Source organism: Rousettus aegyptiacus, unplaced genomic scaffold (assembly GCF_014176215.1).
Source record: "Rousettus aegyptiacus isolate mRouAeg1 unplaced genomic scaffold, mRouAeg1.p scaffold_m13_p_12, whole genome shotgun sequence".
NCBI lineage: Eukaryota > Metazoa > Chordata > Mammalia > Chiroptera > Pteropodidae > Rousettus > Rousettus aegyptiacus.
In genome coordinates, this window is record NW_023416287.1 from 17,434,703 (window position 1) to 17,452,697 (window position 17,995).

General features: G+C 48.8%; 1 protein-coding gene across 17 annotated transcripts in view; it reads right to left on the reverse strand.

The window, feature by feature from the left end:
- EPB41L1 (erythrocyte membrane protein band 4.1 like 1) overlaps positions 1–17,995 on the reverse strand; it is a 117,341-nt gene that overhangs the window by 24,591 nt on the left and 74,755 nt on the right. For 7 of the 17 annotated variants that reach the window (XM_016148356.2, XM_016148358.2, XM_016148355.2 and 4 more), the window contains 9 exons: positions 17,319–17,537; positions 14,601–14,688; positions 13,937–14,089; positions 12,596–12,693; positions 12,141–12,316; positions 9,307–9,455; positions 8,474–8,509; positions 5,933–6,115; positions 3,122–3,226 (listed from right to left, as the gene is read on the reverse strand). In XM_016148356.2, coding sequence (XP_016003842.2) covers positions 3,122–3,226; positions 5,933–6,115; positions 8,474–8,509; positions 9,307–9,455; positions 12,141–12,316; positions 12,596–12,693; positions 13,937–14,089; positions 14,601–14,688; positions 17,319–17,537 — 1,207 coding nt within the window. The remainder of the gene's footprint in view (positions 1–3,121; positions 3,227–5,932; positions 6,116–8,473; positions 8,510–9,306; positions 9,456–12,140; positions 12,317–12,595; positions 12,694–13,936; positions 14,090–14,600; positions 14,689–17,318; positions 17,538–17,995) is intronic. The other 10 variants (XM_036229449.1, XM_016148366.2, XM_016148361.2 and 7 more) reach the window with 5 other exon arrangements.

Sequence of the window (17,995 nt, forward strand, 5' to 3'; positions counted from 1 at the left end):
GACAAGTTATTTACCAACTCCCCTCAACCACCGCCCCAACTTGGTAAAATGGGATAGGGTCTCCTGCCCTCTCCGTGTTAACCATGGGGAAATGGAGATCCATGGATGAGCCTCTTTTAACAATAGAACTGCCACTGTCAGAGGGGAAAGTAGCTGACATCGCATGGAATCTTTGAATGTCAGAGCCAAAAGAACACCAAAGACACTTCCTGTCTAATTTCCTCATTGTGCAAATGGGTAAACTGAGGCCTAGAGAAAGTCAGTGACTTACCCAAAGTCACAGTAAGCTTATAGTAGAGTCAGGAAAAGAGTGCCTGATCTTTGACGCCTGAGATCCTAGCTGTCTTATCTCACAAAATATGGAACATGGGTCCCAACTGCGATCTAATATCAAGTTGAGGGGAAGCATTGAGTTAAGTTCCACGGATCACAGCCTAAAATCTGACCTTTCTGCAAGAGCTTCCGGAAAGAGATTAGGACAAAAAAATACCAAATGGCCAGCTTCTAGAGAGGTTAGTGCCAGTCATCACAATGGCTTGAACAGCTTGAATTTTGTGGTGTTCATTCCCAAAGAAAGAGACACGAAGGCTTATTCTTGAGGAATTCTAACAAAATCCACAATAGTGAAAAGACTGACCAGAACACATCACAGAAGGTCAGAAGCACCACCGAGAGCAAAGCGCTGTCAAATCGTCAGCAAAACAGCCCTCCACCGCCCCTGGAGTCCTCTGGACAATGCTTAGGAGAAAAATGATGGACTTCTAGAATCATTCGAAAAGCAAGAAGGCCGTTGGGATTTTGAACTTACAGCCACAGAATACGTTATTCACACACAATCTTAATGGAAGTCCAATATGTAACACAAATATGGGGCTTTCCTGTTGAAGTTGGGGACCCGGGCTGTCCTAGTGCCCTGAGGTACTCCCCTCCTTTGAAATCACTGCCCCTCACGGTACAGATGTGGAAACTGAGGCCATTTCAGTTTATACTGACATCAGCCTAGCAATGATGGCCAAAGATGGTCCATGAGACTCTTTCTGGAACATTCCTGCCCCAAATCTAACTAGAAACTAGTTTTTAGAAACTAGAAGCTTAGAAACTAGAAGTTTAGAAAGTAGGCTGAGCGAAGTGGGCAGTGGCACCCAATAGAAAGATTGTGTAGGGAAAAAAATGGAAACACATACTCACATTAGTTACTTTGTGCCAGGCAATGTCAGCCTTTGTCTAACTTATTAAATTCAATCTAAATGGCAACCTGTGAAGCAGGTACTGGTACTCTTATTTCAGAATGAGAAACTGAGGCTCCCAGAGGGGAGGGGACTTGCACAAAATGACAGAGTGAGCACTGAGGGAAAAAGAAGCTCTGCTCGTAACAAGTGAAAGATATGTAAGCTCTTAAAGAGAAAAAAAAAAAAGACTAAATGAAAAATGAAAAAAGCTCACTGGCACCAAGACATTGGCAGAGCTACACCTGGCCCTGGAGATCAGTCCAAAAGTTGTTCTGGCCAGATTACAAGATGGGGATGATGTCAGAGTGGCCCAACAGCCATTCTCCCCACTGAGCCAGGAGACCCGCAGTGCCTGCTCAGAGCGCCCCTGCTATCATATGGAGACACTGGGACAAGACAGGCCAAAAAAATGAGCTGGGAGCGAAAGTACAGCCAACTCTGTGCCCACACGAACCACTGTCAGGGAGAAAATCTCCAGCCAGGCAGTTCTGCTGACTCTGGGCTGTTCAGGCCCCACCTCGAGCTCTGTCACATTCTGGGCTCTGCTCTTTATAGGACATTCCCAGGATGAGGATCCAGGATGAGGAGCCCCCTAGAAGCCAGGCCCTGGAAGAAACTTGAAGAATGATGGGAGGTTGGCGTTCAACTCTGAAGGGCCTTCCTTCCTGGAGGAGGATGCAGAGCAGATCTAAGGGGCCTGGGGACAGAGTGAGGCCCACAGGCAGGTGATTCGGAAGGGCAGATAATTCAATATGAAAACTTTCCAATGATGACTGAAGACAAAACGAACTACTGTTAAAACAGCGAGAGCCCCCTTTGTGGTAGGGGCTGGATGGACCATTTTCATGAATGCCGATGAAGGGCACACGTCCCCCTCTTGCCCCAGTATGGACACCTGTCCTTGGCTCTAGGAGCATCTCCGTGCTCCAGAGCATCACTGTTTCCCTGACCTTGGGATGCTGTTGACTTCTGTCCAACTTCTCTCAAGAGAAGTTTTTACTTTTACGTTGAAGAAAATTTCAGAGTAGAACTACGATTTATGTTTTATCACTTATGTAGCTGACTCATGTCTCTTTTACAGTTCTAGCCTGTCTTCAGCAGCTACGAAAATTTTCTCTGAGGGTTGAGAAAGGTATATGCCCTCATACACACTGTGCCAACAGAGCGGGTTCAGATACCAAGGAGAAAGAAGTTTCGCCCAGATGAACAATCAGTACCTTTCAATCCTGACAGTCTATGAAGTCCCAGCAGAGAGGAACTCTGGGCCTGGGTTCCACCTGGCATCCATACAGGTCCACGGGAAGTTCCAAAGCTCTCTGTCCTGGGCACAGAGGCAATGCCCTCCTCTCTTAGAACACTTGCCTGACAACATCTCTACAACCCCAAAGATACTACTACTTGGAGCAAGATGCCCACCTCGCCTGCCGGGAGACCCTGACAGATCTCAATTCCCAAGTTTAGAGGAGGAGGGGTATGGATGGGATGCCATTCCCTCACTAGCCACCGCTAGACCCTACTCAGACTTCTGAACAGAGACAAGACCTCAGGGAAGAATTTAGGTGCCATGACTCCTCATTTCAAGCTTAGAAAGCAGGGCCTGAGGGGAGGAGATCATTTCTACCTCTCTTTGAAGCCAGAGGTGACTCAGGTGATTCTGTCTTCACTGAATGGTTTCAGTCCTGATTCCTGGGAAACAATAAATGAGGGAGGGATCTGCCCTTGATGGATCCTTGGAACAGGGATGCTCACTTGTCACAGCATGGGGATAATATGGGCTACCCACTGCCCCCATCTGTGTGGCAGAGTCTGGTCCTCCCCCTTTACCCCAGAGAAAGGATTATCTTAAGACCACCAGGGGGGTCCTGGGTGGGTGGGGAGGTAACAACAGTAACCTCAGGAGATGCTGCGAGGCTTTTCTGAGTGAACACTTCCAAGCCTGTGGCCGTCCCAGGCTCAGGTGCCAAGTTCTGCTGAGAGATGTCCCGGGTCCTCTGGGACTGCAGGGGAGGCCCAGGGCCAGAGGAAAGGGAAAGGGGGAGAAAGGGAAGGAGAGACAGAGAGGGAGAGAGAAAAAGCAGGAGAGACACACACAGAGTCTGTAAATAGCCCAGCTTTGTAAATCCCACATCCTCGGGGTTTATAGATTAGGTCAGGAAGGAGCCATACCATGTGGCGGGATAGAAAGGAATTGTCCCTCCAAGCCATTCAAGGGAGGAAGGCCCACGGTCAGCTGCTGGACCAGCCAATGCCGTGGCTTTGGGCCTTTCCTCATCACCTGCCCACTCTCATTCAAGAGGTTTTGGAGCTGTACCATTCGCACTCCAGTTCCGAATCTTCTCTGGGTGTCTTTAGTTTAGGTGATGGTTCGATCCTGTATTTGGCTCTCAGCCCAATTTAAAAAGTTATCTTCGATTGAAAACCTGGGCTTGGCCAAAGGGAACTCTTCTTTATAGTTTGGGGTCCCTATTTTATAGTTCATAGTTTGGAGTCCCTATTTTGGTTTAAGTTCTTAACATTCCCCTTTGGCCCAGATAAGGCCCAAGAATTTATGAGGAATCTACTACGAACTCTGGATGAAACACCCCTGCAGGATATCCCCCCACAAAGCCCATATTTGGATCAGGGCTTCTAGCCACCATTAGCAACAGCCCCATGACTAGCCAGCCATACTTTCCAGTTTATAAGGTACATTTATATCCATAATTTTGTTCAACTTTCCCAACAACCCTATAGAGCGGCAATTTTGGTCCTCTTTAGATGGGACTGACTAGCCCGTGAGGCTCCAAGAGGTAAGGTCATTTGCCCAAGGATCCAGTCCAGTCCCTGGCTATGGTTCCACCCCATTTCCAAATCTTCAAGGGCTTCTAAATGCCAAGGGGGCCTCTAAGTCAGTGAGATGATCCATCACCCCAAGGTGAGCTCCTTTCTAGCAGTGGGCTACACTTGCTGGGGCAGAGGTAGGGAAACAGGAGGTGGAACAGACTCCACCTTTCATGATTCATCTTCTAGCAGTCCCGGCTGTCACCAGCAGGTGGGGCACACCCCTACGTCAGGTTGCTCAGAGGCACGCCTAAGCTCCAGAGTCCAGCTCCCCAGGGCTCATCCTGCCCTTCTCTGCGGGAGTCTGACCCTTTCAGAAGCCTCTGCTTCCCACCTCACCCACTTCAGGACTCAACAGAGGCCACTTTGGTCAAGTCTCTTCCCAGGCAGGAGGAGCAGAGTATGTAACTGCATCACTAGACCAGCCCCCATGGCCAGCTCCAGAGTCTTCAGGGTCTTGTTAGTGCCAAGGGTGACCCCAGAAGGCCTTAGTGGGGGGAAGAAATTTGCCTTTCTCCATGGCACCAGCCTTAAAGGTCCCCGAAGCATCCCCTAACTTTGTGAATCTCCAGCCAGGGAGCTACAACAGCAGCCACACTGGATGAGGCCCTCTGTTTTCCAGCATGCTGAGGCCATCAAATGCTCTGCTTATTAGATCATGGCTGCATCAGCAATGGTCTGAGCATCAGAGGACAGCACACTCACTGCTGACTCTATACCTGGTCTTCACATGATTTGGTTTTGCTCCCAGGCAGCTGTGATTTAACAGCAAATACAATGCCTGCGACACCATAAAATCAGGTCCTGGCTCCTCTTCTATCAGCTGTGACACTGAACAAGTCCTTGCCCTTCTGGGCTTCAGGGCTCGTCTGTAAAACAATGACCTGAACCAAGCAGGTTCTACCTTTGAAAGAGGTTTGAAGTTAACCTTCTACGTGAGAGTCCCGGGACTCTCAAAATATAAGTACCTCATTTAGGTACTCTGCTGAGCCCTCTGTGCTTTACCTCGTTTGATTCTCATGACATTCCTGAGAAGCAGGTTCTTTTATTACCTCTACCTAACAGAGGCTCAGAGAGGTTAAGTAACAAGCCCCAGATCATCCAGCCAGCAGGCAGCAGAGCCAGAATTCAAACCCAGGTGTTGTGAGTCTAGACCCCAGTTGGTTTGAGTTCAGTAAACAGCAGCGCTAGAGAGAAAACATCTAAGTACAAACAGGGGTAAATATTGCCAAGATTTAGCAGTGCTAACAATAACAGTTTGGGATTATAAATTAATGAATTCTCAAGATCCTATCTTTCCCCTTTTCAACTGAGAAACACCCCAATCTGAAAGGTAGGTCGTGTGGAATCCTTTCCTGAAGCAACAGGAGCAGCTCTGACTTTCCTGGAGGATCCATCCCTGGGCTCCGAGGAACCTTTGGGAGGAGCATTCCCCAATCTGTGCCTTCACAATAGGCATGAAAGGGTCTGGTTACCGGATAGAGCTACCCCATTCTTAAAGTTCAGTGGACATGAGAACCACCTGGGTACCTGTTGCAAATGCTGATTCCAGGGCTCTACCTCCTATATTTTGATTCAAGAGGTCTGAGGTGGGGCCCCAGAACCTACATTTCTAACAAGCACCCCGCTTCCCCATTACACTCTGACTAAGATAGGGGATTGCACCAAGCCACCATGAGTCTTTTGGGGCCCCAGAATCCAAGATGCAGTGACTGTGTTTTTCAGCTTAACTGGCTCCTCTACCCCCGTCATCACCTTATGCAGCAATGGGGGGGAGGGGGTGGCGTATACAGGTGTAGAGGGTGAGAGTAAGTCAGTACATAGCAGCCTTCTCTACCTTCTTTATCCAAAGCCTCTCTTGAGGGGCTTGGGGTGAGACCTACCTCGTTGGCTTTCTCAGGGGTGCCCTTGGGAGAGGGGGAGGCGGGCGAGGACGGCAGCCTGCGCTCCCGCTCCCAGTCTCGATCCCGGTGGATCAGTTTGCTGTTGGGTTCCTTCAGGGTCCTCTTGAGCTCGTTGATGCTGGCCTGGTGCTTTAGTAAGACATCCTCTGGCTTGTCTAAGAACTAGGGGTGGACAGAAAGGACAGCCAGGCATTAGAGGAACAGCTCCAAGATGGGATACAGGGTGTGGTGAAGATGGCAATGGTCACGATCACGACATCAGCAAAGCGATTCCCCTCCATGGCCCTGTGTCACCCTTACAGCACCCCATGGCAAAGCATGGCAAGGATGGTAGCCCCAAGAAGTGCACAAAGCACTTAAAGACGAAAAAGAGGAGATTTCTGGTCAGGCACCACCTTTTCTTCTCTACCACCTGGCTCCTGGCCTCGGAACACCCAATTCAACCCAAATCCCACAGGTCTGGGTGAGTTCCCTTTGGTGCCGTGATCCAGTCTTAGCCACAGAGATGACTTCCCTTTGCTCGCAATGAAGGCATAGTGAGGACTCGCCAACCTTGTTCACTAGGCAGCCCTGGCCTACTCCCTAGCCTCCCAGACCCAGGTACCTCTGATTGAGACCCAAACCACTGTGCTTATCAGGATGTCCTATCTAGGCCGCTCCCAGCCCAAGATGCACAATTGCTCAGGCTCTTCGGGGACCTTCTAAGGCTAGGAATGTCCAGAAAAACGGGCCCTGTTCCCACACCAGGGACCAGGAAAAAATTGTGTTCAGAATTCTGTCACTGTGAGCCACTGCCTTTCCCAACCACCCAGGATCTTCCAGATACCTGTGGGTACTGACTCCTCAATAGCAGACAGGGTGAGATACAGATAGAAAGAGAAACTAGGATGCTGTGGGAGTGTTCAGGAGGATTAAGAGAATTAGAGGCTAGAAGGAAGACAGGAAAGTCCCAAGGATGGACATAAGAACTGAGCCAGGTATAGCTGAAGTCATAGGTGTGTCCCCCTTTAAACTGCCAAGTTTGAGCTCTGGTCAATGCAGCATGACAGAGTAATCTGCCTCTAGGTCAAGCGAGGTCTGTCCTTTGCACAGGAGACAGCAATGACTTGCCAAAGCTGCTTTCTGCCTACTTCTGGGGGCAGGATGGGTAGGCTGGCAGCCCAAGGACACCGATCTGCCAGGCTGTTTGAGGATTTACATCAACTCAATTCATGGCAAGAAGTGGACAATCTGAGCTTATTAACAGGTCAGATCAGGTGATTGTAAGTACTACCTGGAAGGTAAGCTTGCCCTTGGATAAGCCGGACTCTTCCCCTGGGCTCATCTTTAGCATCCAAGGATCCACTCTGATTGACTCCTAGGTGACCTCATGAAGGAAACCAGTGCTACTGAGGCTTCCACTTTCGCTCCAAACGTGTCTGTACCTCCAGCATCCCCTCCCAAGCTGAGCTGCCTCAGGACAATGTCTGTCTGAGAAATCAAATCTAACATAGTTTGTATGGAAGGTGGGTTTGGGCTGCAATGGATCCAAGATGTGGCTTGTGACCTTCTATCCTGCACCTGCCACTCTGGCTCTGTGGGCACGTAGTGTTTCTGAGGGTTAGAAGAAGTGGTGGAGCCCGGAGGGCCTTAAAGGGCCTCAGAGAAACCTAGCCCAAATGCCTTGCTGTGCTCATGGGAGACTGGGGCCTCGGGCGACTTTCCCCAAACCCTTCAAGAGTCAGTGGCAAAACTAGGGCTGAAACCCACACACCAGGACTCCAAGGCCAGGCCCTTCTTATACCTCAGGCTCTGGCTCTTTTCTTCAGGCCCAAGAATAAACCCACTTCTGTCACAATGAAGGTTTAAATGAAGAGTTGGAGACTGTGTGAAAGGGAAGAAGATGTGGTTAACACAGGAGGGATAAGGTGGAGGAAATGAAAATGGGAAGAGGAAGAGGAAAGGCAGGGAGAAGAGGAGAGAGGAGGCTTCCCTGACGGAGCCGGAGAAGCAGCAGGCCCCACCGCAGGGAGGTGCAACGGAGTCTGCAGTCTGCGAAGATGCGGATGTGCTCCCAGGCTCCTCCCTCTCCACTCCCCCCTCCCAATCTGGTTGCCAATAGATACGAAAAGAAGCTTGGGGTGAGGATAGAGGGGACACAGCTGAAGTAGAGGTATGACCAAAACAGTGGTATGGGGAGGAGATGAGTCAAGGGAAGGGTTGGAGGCCGGGGGGGGCGGAGGTAGAAGAGATGAGCTCAATCAAAGTACAGAATGGCCTACGAGAGCTGGGGAACCCAAGTGGGATGATAGGCAGGGAGGGAGCGTCAGTGGTCCGGACAGGCAGAGTGTGAAGCTGGGTAGAGAATGGGAGGGGGAAGGAGGAAAGGCGTAGGGGGAAGGAGGGAGGATGGCCAGGGGGCAAAGGTGAAGCTAAAGGTGAGATGGTACCAGATATGAGCCTGGGGTAGACTGTGGGATGGTGACAAATGAGCTGAGGATGTGAATGGCTAGGTAGGTAGGGACATGTGACATGCAGTACCTCCTGTTTGTGTCTTGGCGTGGTTTCTTGCTCCGGCTAGCGGACATGAGAGAAGGGAAAGGAACCAGCAGGGTAATTAGAGCCAATAGATTAGAGACACTGCAACCAGCCCAGTCCAGCGGGTAGCCCAGAGCCCTCTCACCCAAGTGGCAGAGGCCAAGGAAGCTGGCTGGGCCACCCGTGGGGCACTGAGTAGTCAGAAACTGTGTGGCCTCGAGCAGGGAGCTGGCCCAGGCAGGCAAAGAAGAAGGCTGAGTGAGCAGGCACACTCAGGTGGGACATGAGGGCTTCTGGGTATTCCTTTGTCTTGCGGTCAGCATGTGTGTTCAGGGACCTCTGCTCCCAAGTGGGACTGCATGATGGAAACACACTATACCTGCGCGTGCATAGGCCCATGTGCGTGCATGTGTGTGTGTTTGCACATCTGGGTGTATAACTCTGCGGGTGAGGAGTACACATGTGTGAGTGAATGCATGGGTATGTGGGAATGGGCTGGGCGGCAGAAGGGGACACACTTGTGAGAGGCTGCAGTGACACCCCATCATGCGCTGAGCAGGAAGGGGCCCTGCAGATCCAACTTACAGTCCAAGGGGAAAATTAGGAGTGGGCAAGAGGAGGCCAGAGACCCCTAGGGGACAGAGTGTCCCTCTGGGAAAGCAGGGCAACAGGAGGGGAGGGTATAGGGTGGGCAGCGTGACCCCACCCCACTGTGGGCAAGGCCCTGAGCATGGTGCATCACTTAGCAAGGGTGCTTGGCTACAGCTAGGGGCACCTGAAGGCCAAGGCTGGGGCTAGCCACCTGATCCCCAGGTATGAGAAAGCCAGGTTCCTACCTTTAGCTCTTTGATCTTAGTGGGGGTCCTGACCTCTCCTTCCTCAGCCTCTGACCGCCGTCCCCCAGACTCGCCATCCTCTTCCTGTTTGTCACCATCAGGTCCTGCATCATGGTTCTCACTGACAGAGGCTGGGCGGGAGAACTCTGCTAAAATAGGCAGAAACAGCTGGTGGCCATGTGAGACATCTCCCAGGTGTGTGGACAGGGGGCCAGCCCTGACACTTGCTCAGCCATGCTTGGAACAGAACAGACACTTCTGCACCCCCAGCATACTGGGGATAAGAAGCCAGTGCCCAGAGTTATGAAGCAGGCTTCCCTAGGTCATGCGGACTGCCTCCCTGACCCAGACCTCCTCCTGATTTCTATAGCCCAGGTTCAAATCTCAAATCTATCTCTTCTTGGCTGTGTGACCTTGTGTAAGTTACATAACCTCTCTGGGCCTCAGTTTTCTCACCTATAAACAGTACCTACTTCAGACAGCCGAGCGGAGGAACAAATAAGATAATGTATGTAAGTATTTAGAAAAGTAGCTGGCACAGAGTGAAACAACTCAATCAATGTTGGCCTACAAATGTTGATTTTTTTTATGGCGGCATTGTGGCAGAATACTCACTTGACCATTATTTAGCAATACACAAATATTGTGAGGTTAGCTTTTACTAATGAAAGCCAAAGTCCTGATGTTTGCAAATGATTTAGTTCTTTATAATTAGGGAAAATTCAAGGGGACTCCTACAATAACATGTTTCTCACTCATTGGCATCCCAAAGTACTTTTCTGAATAAAAAATTAAAATGTGGAATTATAGACTTTACACCAGGCACTGGGCATAACTCATACTATGCCCATGAATTGTGTCTTCGTGGGGAAAAAAAAATGGCTGGAAAACACTGAATTACAATGACCAGAGCACAGATTATCCTTGGGATTGGCCTAGATGAAAAAAGGGAGAATAATTATCCCTTTTACTCATATATATTCACTCTCCAAATTGCCCATTCATGCACATTATTTCATATGAGTCACACAATGGTCTGTGCTGATGGCTAGAATGGGAATTATTATCCTTATTTTATAAGGATAAATTGAAACTCTGAGATCTTTCAGTGAGTCAGGACAAGGACTCAGGCCTACTGCCTTAGAGTCCAAGCTTCTGGTCCCATTTTGATGAGCCTCACCAGCTCTGGGCCAATCTTTGCTGCCCTGCACAATCTGGGCTTCATTTATCCCCCAGCACAGTAATGAAAGCTGCACAGGAGAACAGAGGAACAGTACATACCCTCCTTTCCCTTAGTGCTCAGCTCTGTGCCCACTAAAGGAGAATATGGAGCTTCCTCCGCCCCAAATGGACTCCAGCAAAACAGCATGTCTTTTGAACATGGCCAGGAAATCCTGGAACAGGTCTCATCTTTATACTTCAGAAAAATACCAAACCCGACTCTTCATCACCACCTGGGAAACTCTTAGGTATCTTTCAAAACCCTATCTAGTTGCTGCCCTCTTTGCAAAGACCTGTCTGCCCCTCCTAGACGGAATGAATCTCTCTTGCCTCAAGGCTACTCTGTATTCTTTACATATTTCTCTTATTGCTTGAATCACATTGAATGCTTACAAACATACTATGCTATGAGCTCCTCAAAGAAAAGGGCTAAATTTATTATAACATTTGGAAAATATTTGTTAAGCAGAACTAAGTTGCCTAGAGGCCTGCCCCAATGGGAGTATCCACTGTTACGCCACCCAAATCCCCACCTTCTACCTTTAAGTCACCCTCTATAAGCTTAAAAATAATAATTTATTATTGCTACAATAAACAATAATTTATTATTGGGTATGATTTATTAAGGCCCTACTATGTGCCATGAATTGTTTTGGGTGTCATAGAGGCATTATCTCATTCAGTTATCCCCATAACATAGTGAAGTTAGGGATTCTTTATTCTGCAGAAGAAGAAATAGGTCCGGGGGAGTTAAGTTGCTCAAGGCCTCCCATGCATTCACTCATTTATTTGTGGACTACTTCCTGTGTCCATGGGCAGCTGGTGAGTGTCAAGGCTGCGATTTGAAATCAGATCTGCTGAACTCTGAATCTCCCAGTGTTCTGTGTGGCTTCTGAGCCTCTCCTACAAATTCCAGGTTATAGGGCTCTAGGGAGAGTCCTGGGGCCCTGAGAGGCACCAATTAAGTTAGTAGGTCTGGGCCAGGGCCTGGGAACCTTTGTGTTTAACAACTCACGGGTGATTCTGTTGCAGGTGGTCCATGGACCTCATTTATGAGAAGCCCTGGTCTGCTTGATAAAGGACAATGTAGGGCCAATTCTCATTGATGTTAAGTGCACTTGTCAGCCTGAGAAGAATAGGGGCAGGGGTAAGTGCCATGTGGTTAGATGGCAATCAGTTCAATGGAACCAAAAGAACGACTGGGAACAACACCTCCACTTCTGGTCAGGTAAGGCCCATATTAAAGTCACAATACGTCATTCTCCTGATATGACAAATTGTGAATTACTAAGCATCTCAGGCAGGGGGCCCAGAAAACCATATGCCTGAACCTGGGACCTCAACAAGCCTCAGGGAAGTCTCGGGAAGTCCAGGGAGTGGCAGTGCCACAGTATCACAGCAGGGCTAATGCCATAGGTTGGAGCTAACCCGCCGAGAGCTGCCCAAGGGCAGCAGTGCTCTTGGGGCGCCATGCCTGGTGCAAATCAACCTGTGATGTGTCTACCACCTTCACGGCTCATTCTGCAGAGCCTGGCATGCTCCCCGCCCCCTACCACCACCCACTACTTCTCTCTGAACACCACTCTTGCCTCCACCTCCAGTTTGGGGCATACCTCCATCAAGGCTGCGGGACATGGTGTACCGTTTGCTGGAGGAACGCTCAAAGAAGGGTGCAGGCCGGTCAATGAGGGCGCTGGCCTGGCGAGTCTGTGCCTGGGTCCTCCCACTATACCGGAACTTGGAGCCCATCACCAGGAAGCCCTTGGGTGGGGGCTCTGGGGATACCAGCCTGCAGCAGAGGGATGAAAGTGAGGAGCGGGGATCAGACCTGCATTGCCAGGTCAAAGGCTGGACCGCTGTCGGCCTTTCATTCCACTGCTCCACCAGCTATGACAACTCTGAGTGGTCCAGGAGGGGAGAGGCTTGGGAAACAGGAGGAGGGCCTTTTTTAGGGTCCCTACAAGTTCCTCCTCCTGCTCTCCCCACTCACAAAACACAGACATCACCCACACATACACTCACGGCTTTCGTCTCATCCCCAGTTACCGTAGCCCAGGGTCAGGCTCACCGGAAGAACGTGTGGTGCTCGATGCAGACCTTCCACAGTCTCTTGGCCGACCGGTGGTTTGGGAGCTTAAAGCCAATCGTGCTCTCAAACTGCTCATACTACAAGACCAAGTAGGGCAGGTTAGAAGCAAGACTTGGGCGCACTCTACCGCCCATCCATCTTTTCTTCCTTCCTGAATCCCTTCTCTGGCATATGTGACTCCGGCCTATTCATTCATTTAGTCATTCATTTACTCAGTAAGGTGGATTGAGCTCTTCATCTGTGACAGGTCTGGTACTAAGCAACAGAGACACCATGGTGACCAAGACAGAGGATTGTAGGGAGAGGGGGTGCTCTGATAATAAGTAAACAAGATCACTTCAGATACTGAAAAGGTCATGAAGGGAATGAATCGAGATGTGTGATGTGACTGAGAACACCTGTGTAAGCGAGCGGTCGGCTACTACTTTAGAAAGGGTGATTGGGGAATGAATGCCCTCTAAACAGGTGATTTTTGAGCAGAGATCTGAAGGATGCGGAAGGAACCAGCAGCTATCTAAGAAGGTAGGGAAGAGAATTTCAGGTATGGGGAAGATCAAAAGCAAAGGGCCCAGGGCAAGAAAGAGCTTGCTTATTCAAAGATTTTAGAGAAGGCCAAAGGGGCTCGGGGCAGTTGGGCAGAGATATGTGAGAGAGGCAGGTGGCCAGAAGGAGTTTGGACTTTAGCCCAAAGGCTAAAGAGAGCACTTAAAAGATTTAAGCAAGGAGTAGGGGTGGGGTGTATATCTGACATGATCTGATGAAAAGGACTTGTAAGCTCTTAAGTAGCTATGAGGAAAATGGCCTGGAGTGACAATGGAGGCAGAGAGACCGACCAGCCCGAAGAATATTGTAGAGATGTAGATGAGAGCTGATAGCTGGTGCAGTGGAAAGGGAAGAAGCAGATGGGTTTGCATTTATTCTAGAGATAGAACCAAATCGACCTTTTGGTGGGTGAGATGCGGAGGCTGGATATACATGTTCGCACGGGTATGTCTATGTGTATCTTAGCATGTGTACATACTTGAATGCTACATGTAAGCAAATATAAGGACATGGACATGTATTCATCAATCTGTGTAACCTAAATGCATTTGGTTATCTTTACATGTGTGCTCGTGTGTGTGTGTGTGTGTGTGTGTGTGTGTGTGCACACAGGCACATACCTAAGGTGTCAAGTTTGTGGAGACGGCCCCAGCAGAAGAGGGATGTCCCCCTTCCCAGCACCCCAGCATCCCTGTCCCTGTATCCCAGGCCCAGCTGCCAGGGTCCTCTCCATTCTAATCAATTCCAGTGAGGAGGAGGGGTTCCTAAGGCACTCACCTCCCCAGGCCGGATCTTGATGTAGAAGTTACTCCTCTTGTAGGAGATCTTGAGAATCTTGGGCCAAGCAAAGCGGTTGATTCTCAGCCGGTCCCGGTAGATAAGCAGGCCATTGGCACAGACTCCTAACATAATGTCAATGCCCTCAGAGTCCTGCATGAGAAGGGACCGTGGAACAGAAGGCCTGGTTGCCGCACCTGGAGGCAGCCTGTCACCCACCCCAAATCCCTCCCTGACCTCTGCTTATAAATGAGCCTTCAGGAGCAGGGAGACTTAGAGCCTCCATGCTGGAGTCCCACTGACTAACCCCTCACATAGTCATTCAGTCATTCACCCTTTCATTTTGTCATTTATTCACCCATCCATTTGTTCTATCATCCTCTCTGTTAATCACTCAAGAACTTATTCACTCAGCAAACATTTAATGGTACATATTTGGTGTTACACCATGTGCCACATGCATAAATATAATACAAAGAGAAAAAGATAAAGATCATAGGAAAATAAAGGGTTATGGAACTTCAAGGAATGAGAAATGAGAATAAAAAGGCTTCAGGTTGTCAGAAACAGAGGGTCTGGCATACTGAGCCCTCAAGAAAGACCTGGTAGATAGATCATTGGGGGCACCCCCAGAGGCTAGAGGGACCTCTGGACCCAGTGGTACCTTGGCATGGTGCAGGTCTACTCCGTACATGGAAAGCTTCTTGGCATTCTCCAGGAAGTGAATTTCTGCTTCTCCTGGGGTCATTCCCCTAAGGGAAAGAAAGTGATCACAGGTGTCTGTGGGAAAGGCCCAGGCCTGAGTCTTGCTACCTGAAGGTGGCCACAATCAGAACTGTGATTCTGGGAAGGGAAACGTTCTGGAGTGGGTATATGGCTGGGCCTCACCCAGTGCCTGACCTCTGCTCTCAGTACAGGATGGTGCACCCTCACACCTCACTTCAGTCCACCAAACCCCCATCTCCTGCCAAGGCTCAAGTCCAATCTTGTTTCCTCCAGGAAGCACTCAAGGGCTGAATCGGGAGTCAGGATTTTTTCCTCATTCTGCCACTGAGTTAATTGTGAGCTATAAATTCTTCTCCTCCATGACTGCAAAGCCACTATGGATGACTTTGTTCATTATAACACCCAGGGGCTTCTAAATTACTACCTACATAAGATATTTATCTCAAATTATTATATCAGAAGCCATTTAATCTCCCCTGAGGAACAGGTGTACATTCTTCTTTCTGAAAATAAGAGTTATGTAATCCAAGTTCTTTCTTTGCTTTGGCTGTCAAGAAACCATACATTGTACACTTAGTTGCGGCTAACATTTATTGAGTCCTATGCGTGGTTACCATTCCAAGCACTTTACATCTGAACTCATTGAATCCGCAAAACAATTCTATAAAGTAAGCATCATTATTCCCATTTTACAGATAAGAAGCTATGTCACAGAGAGGTTGAATAACTTGCCTAAGAACATACAGCTATTAAGTAGCAAAGTCAGGATTTGAATCCAGACAATGTGGCTCCAGAGTTTGTATTCCCAACTGTTACACTTATATCTATCTCTGCTCTGTCCACCTCAGTGAGCTATCATGTGGGACATCTGGACACTAGCTCTCAATGGGCTCTAAGTCAAAAGAGCTGTCAAAGCTAAAGGGATGGCCATTAGCATTTCTTCAGCCCACATGGATCTGAACCTTTCTCTAAATCATAGGCTGCCTCCAAGATATTACAGATTCAGTTCCAGGCCACTGCAATGAAGCAAATATCAAAATAAAGCGAGTCACACACATTTTTTTGTTTTTCCAATGCATATGAAAGTTATGGTTACACTATATTGTAGTCTACTAAGTGTGAAATACCATTATGCCTTAAAAAAATGTAACTTAATTAAAAATACTGTATTGCTACAAAAATACTAACCATCATCTGAGCCTTCAGCAAGTCATAATCTTGCTGGTGGAGAGTCTAACCTTCAGTTTATAAAAAAAAATGCAGTATCTGTGACGCGCAATAAAATGAGGTCTGCCTGTACTTTGACTCACGCAAATCCCTAACACGTCTTACTACCTACAAAAGGGATGACAAAGGGATGGCAAGCGGGGCATCACTCCCTAGTCCTGAGCGAGGAAGCCTGACACTGCTGTCTAACTGTACGGCTTTAATATCCTACTCAACACGACACAACAAAAGCCACTGCTAACCAATAAGAGTTGGCGTGCAAGTCTCAGGGAGACACATTTGCCACCCTGACCTAGCACCCATCACACCCCAGCAGACTTGCTTCCCCACATATACAATCCCTCCATATCTGGCTCTGGGTCTCCTCTCCTGATGCAGCCCCCAGGACACAACCATCCTCATTCCTTCTATCCTCATTAGCAATGAGATAACATCACCACACCCCCTCCCATATGCACAGCACTTTATAGTTTATAATGCACTTTCACGTCGTTGACCACATTAGGGTCCCATAACAAACCTGGACTTGGAGCCCAAAGCTCTTCTAGCTAGACAGAACCCTAGAGACCATTTAGTTCCAGGTTTTCCCCCCCAGGGAGTGGTGGGCATTTGGAATTGGGGCAGGGCATTTTGGTTGTTAGTGACTGGGGGGTGTTGTGGGCCTAGGGATGCCAAACATCTTGCACAATGAATTCCTTGCCCTAAATACCAGTGGCTGAGAAACCCTGATAATCGAAGTCCTCACATGTACCAATGAAACACAGGGCCGACAGGTTAAATAGCCAACCCATAACGGCACATCTAGTTAATTATCTTGTAATACCTGGAACAAGGTGCTTTCCTCTGCATGATCAGCTGTTCAACCACTGAAGTCACAGAAAGCAACCATAATAGCCAAGACACAGAGTGTCCTTAATATATGCCATTTAATCCTCCCCAAAACCCTCTGCGATGGGTTTTATTACTGCCCACATTGAACAGATGAGGAAACCAAAGGAGAAGGAAGTGCAACGGCCTGTCCAAGATCTCCTGCTTAAAAAATAACATATCTAGAAGGTGAACCCAGGCAGTCCAGTTTCAGAACTTTATGCTTTTGAACTTTATGCCACAATCAAGACATCAGGACACCTACTCAGCGACACATAATAATTATTATTATTTCCAGTAGGCAGATAAAGAGACTGATTCTCAGAGGCCAGGGATGGGGAATTATCACGCTTATTTAGGAGCTTAGAACCTGAGGTCCCAAGAGGTCATTTAAGGTCACACAACTAGCTACCATCACTCCCATCTGATAAGATGATTTGCCCTCAGATTTGCACCTCAAATTAGCAGCAGAGCCAGGTGGGGGGACTTACAGCACAGCATCTTGGGGGCCTAGTGGGAAAGGTCCCAGGATCCTGGGAAGGCCGCAGGCGGAGACTCTCACCTGTACGTCTTGTGCAGCTCCATGATCCTCTCCTCTAGCTCTCGGGTCTGGTTAGGGGCGAAGCGGAGCTCGCTGACATAGTTGCCCACATGCTCCTCAGCATCATAGTCGCCCAGCTCGGCCTGCACAGCGTAGGAGCCCAGCAGGGCGTGCGTGACAAAGGAGCAGGGCAGCCGGCCTGTGATGATGTCCGCCCGCAGCTGCAGGCACAGGTAGTATCTGGAGAAAGGAAAGAGTGGGCATGGGCACAGGGACTCCCCCTAGCAGGTGCCCCGAGGCACGGCTGCTCACCGATCCATCAGAACCAAGCTGATCGACCCTCAGCTCAGTAGAAAAGGCACGATGCTCGACACTGGCATTTCACATATTAATAATTTGAGTGTGTCCGGTGAGACGGTTTTGCACCATTTCATATGACTTTAAGCATCTTTGCTCCTGTCTAAGTTTGAGGGCTTTTTCCTACTGTGGGAGCATTTTCAATTCCTAATTCATTTTCAAGCTAAATAGGATGACTTTGGCTGTTTTTTTTCCCCACATGTCATGTATTTTTGTTTATACAATTAATGTATTCTTATTGTAGAAAAAAAATGTAAACTTTAGAGGTAACTCTAAATTTCCTCTTGATGTCCACCCTCCCCAGGAGGTCATCCCTGTTATCCGTGGCTTTCTAGACCACT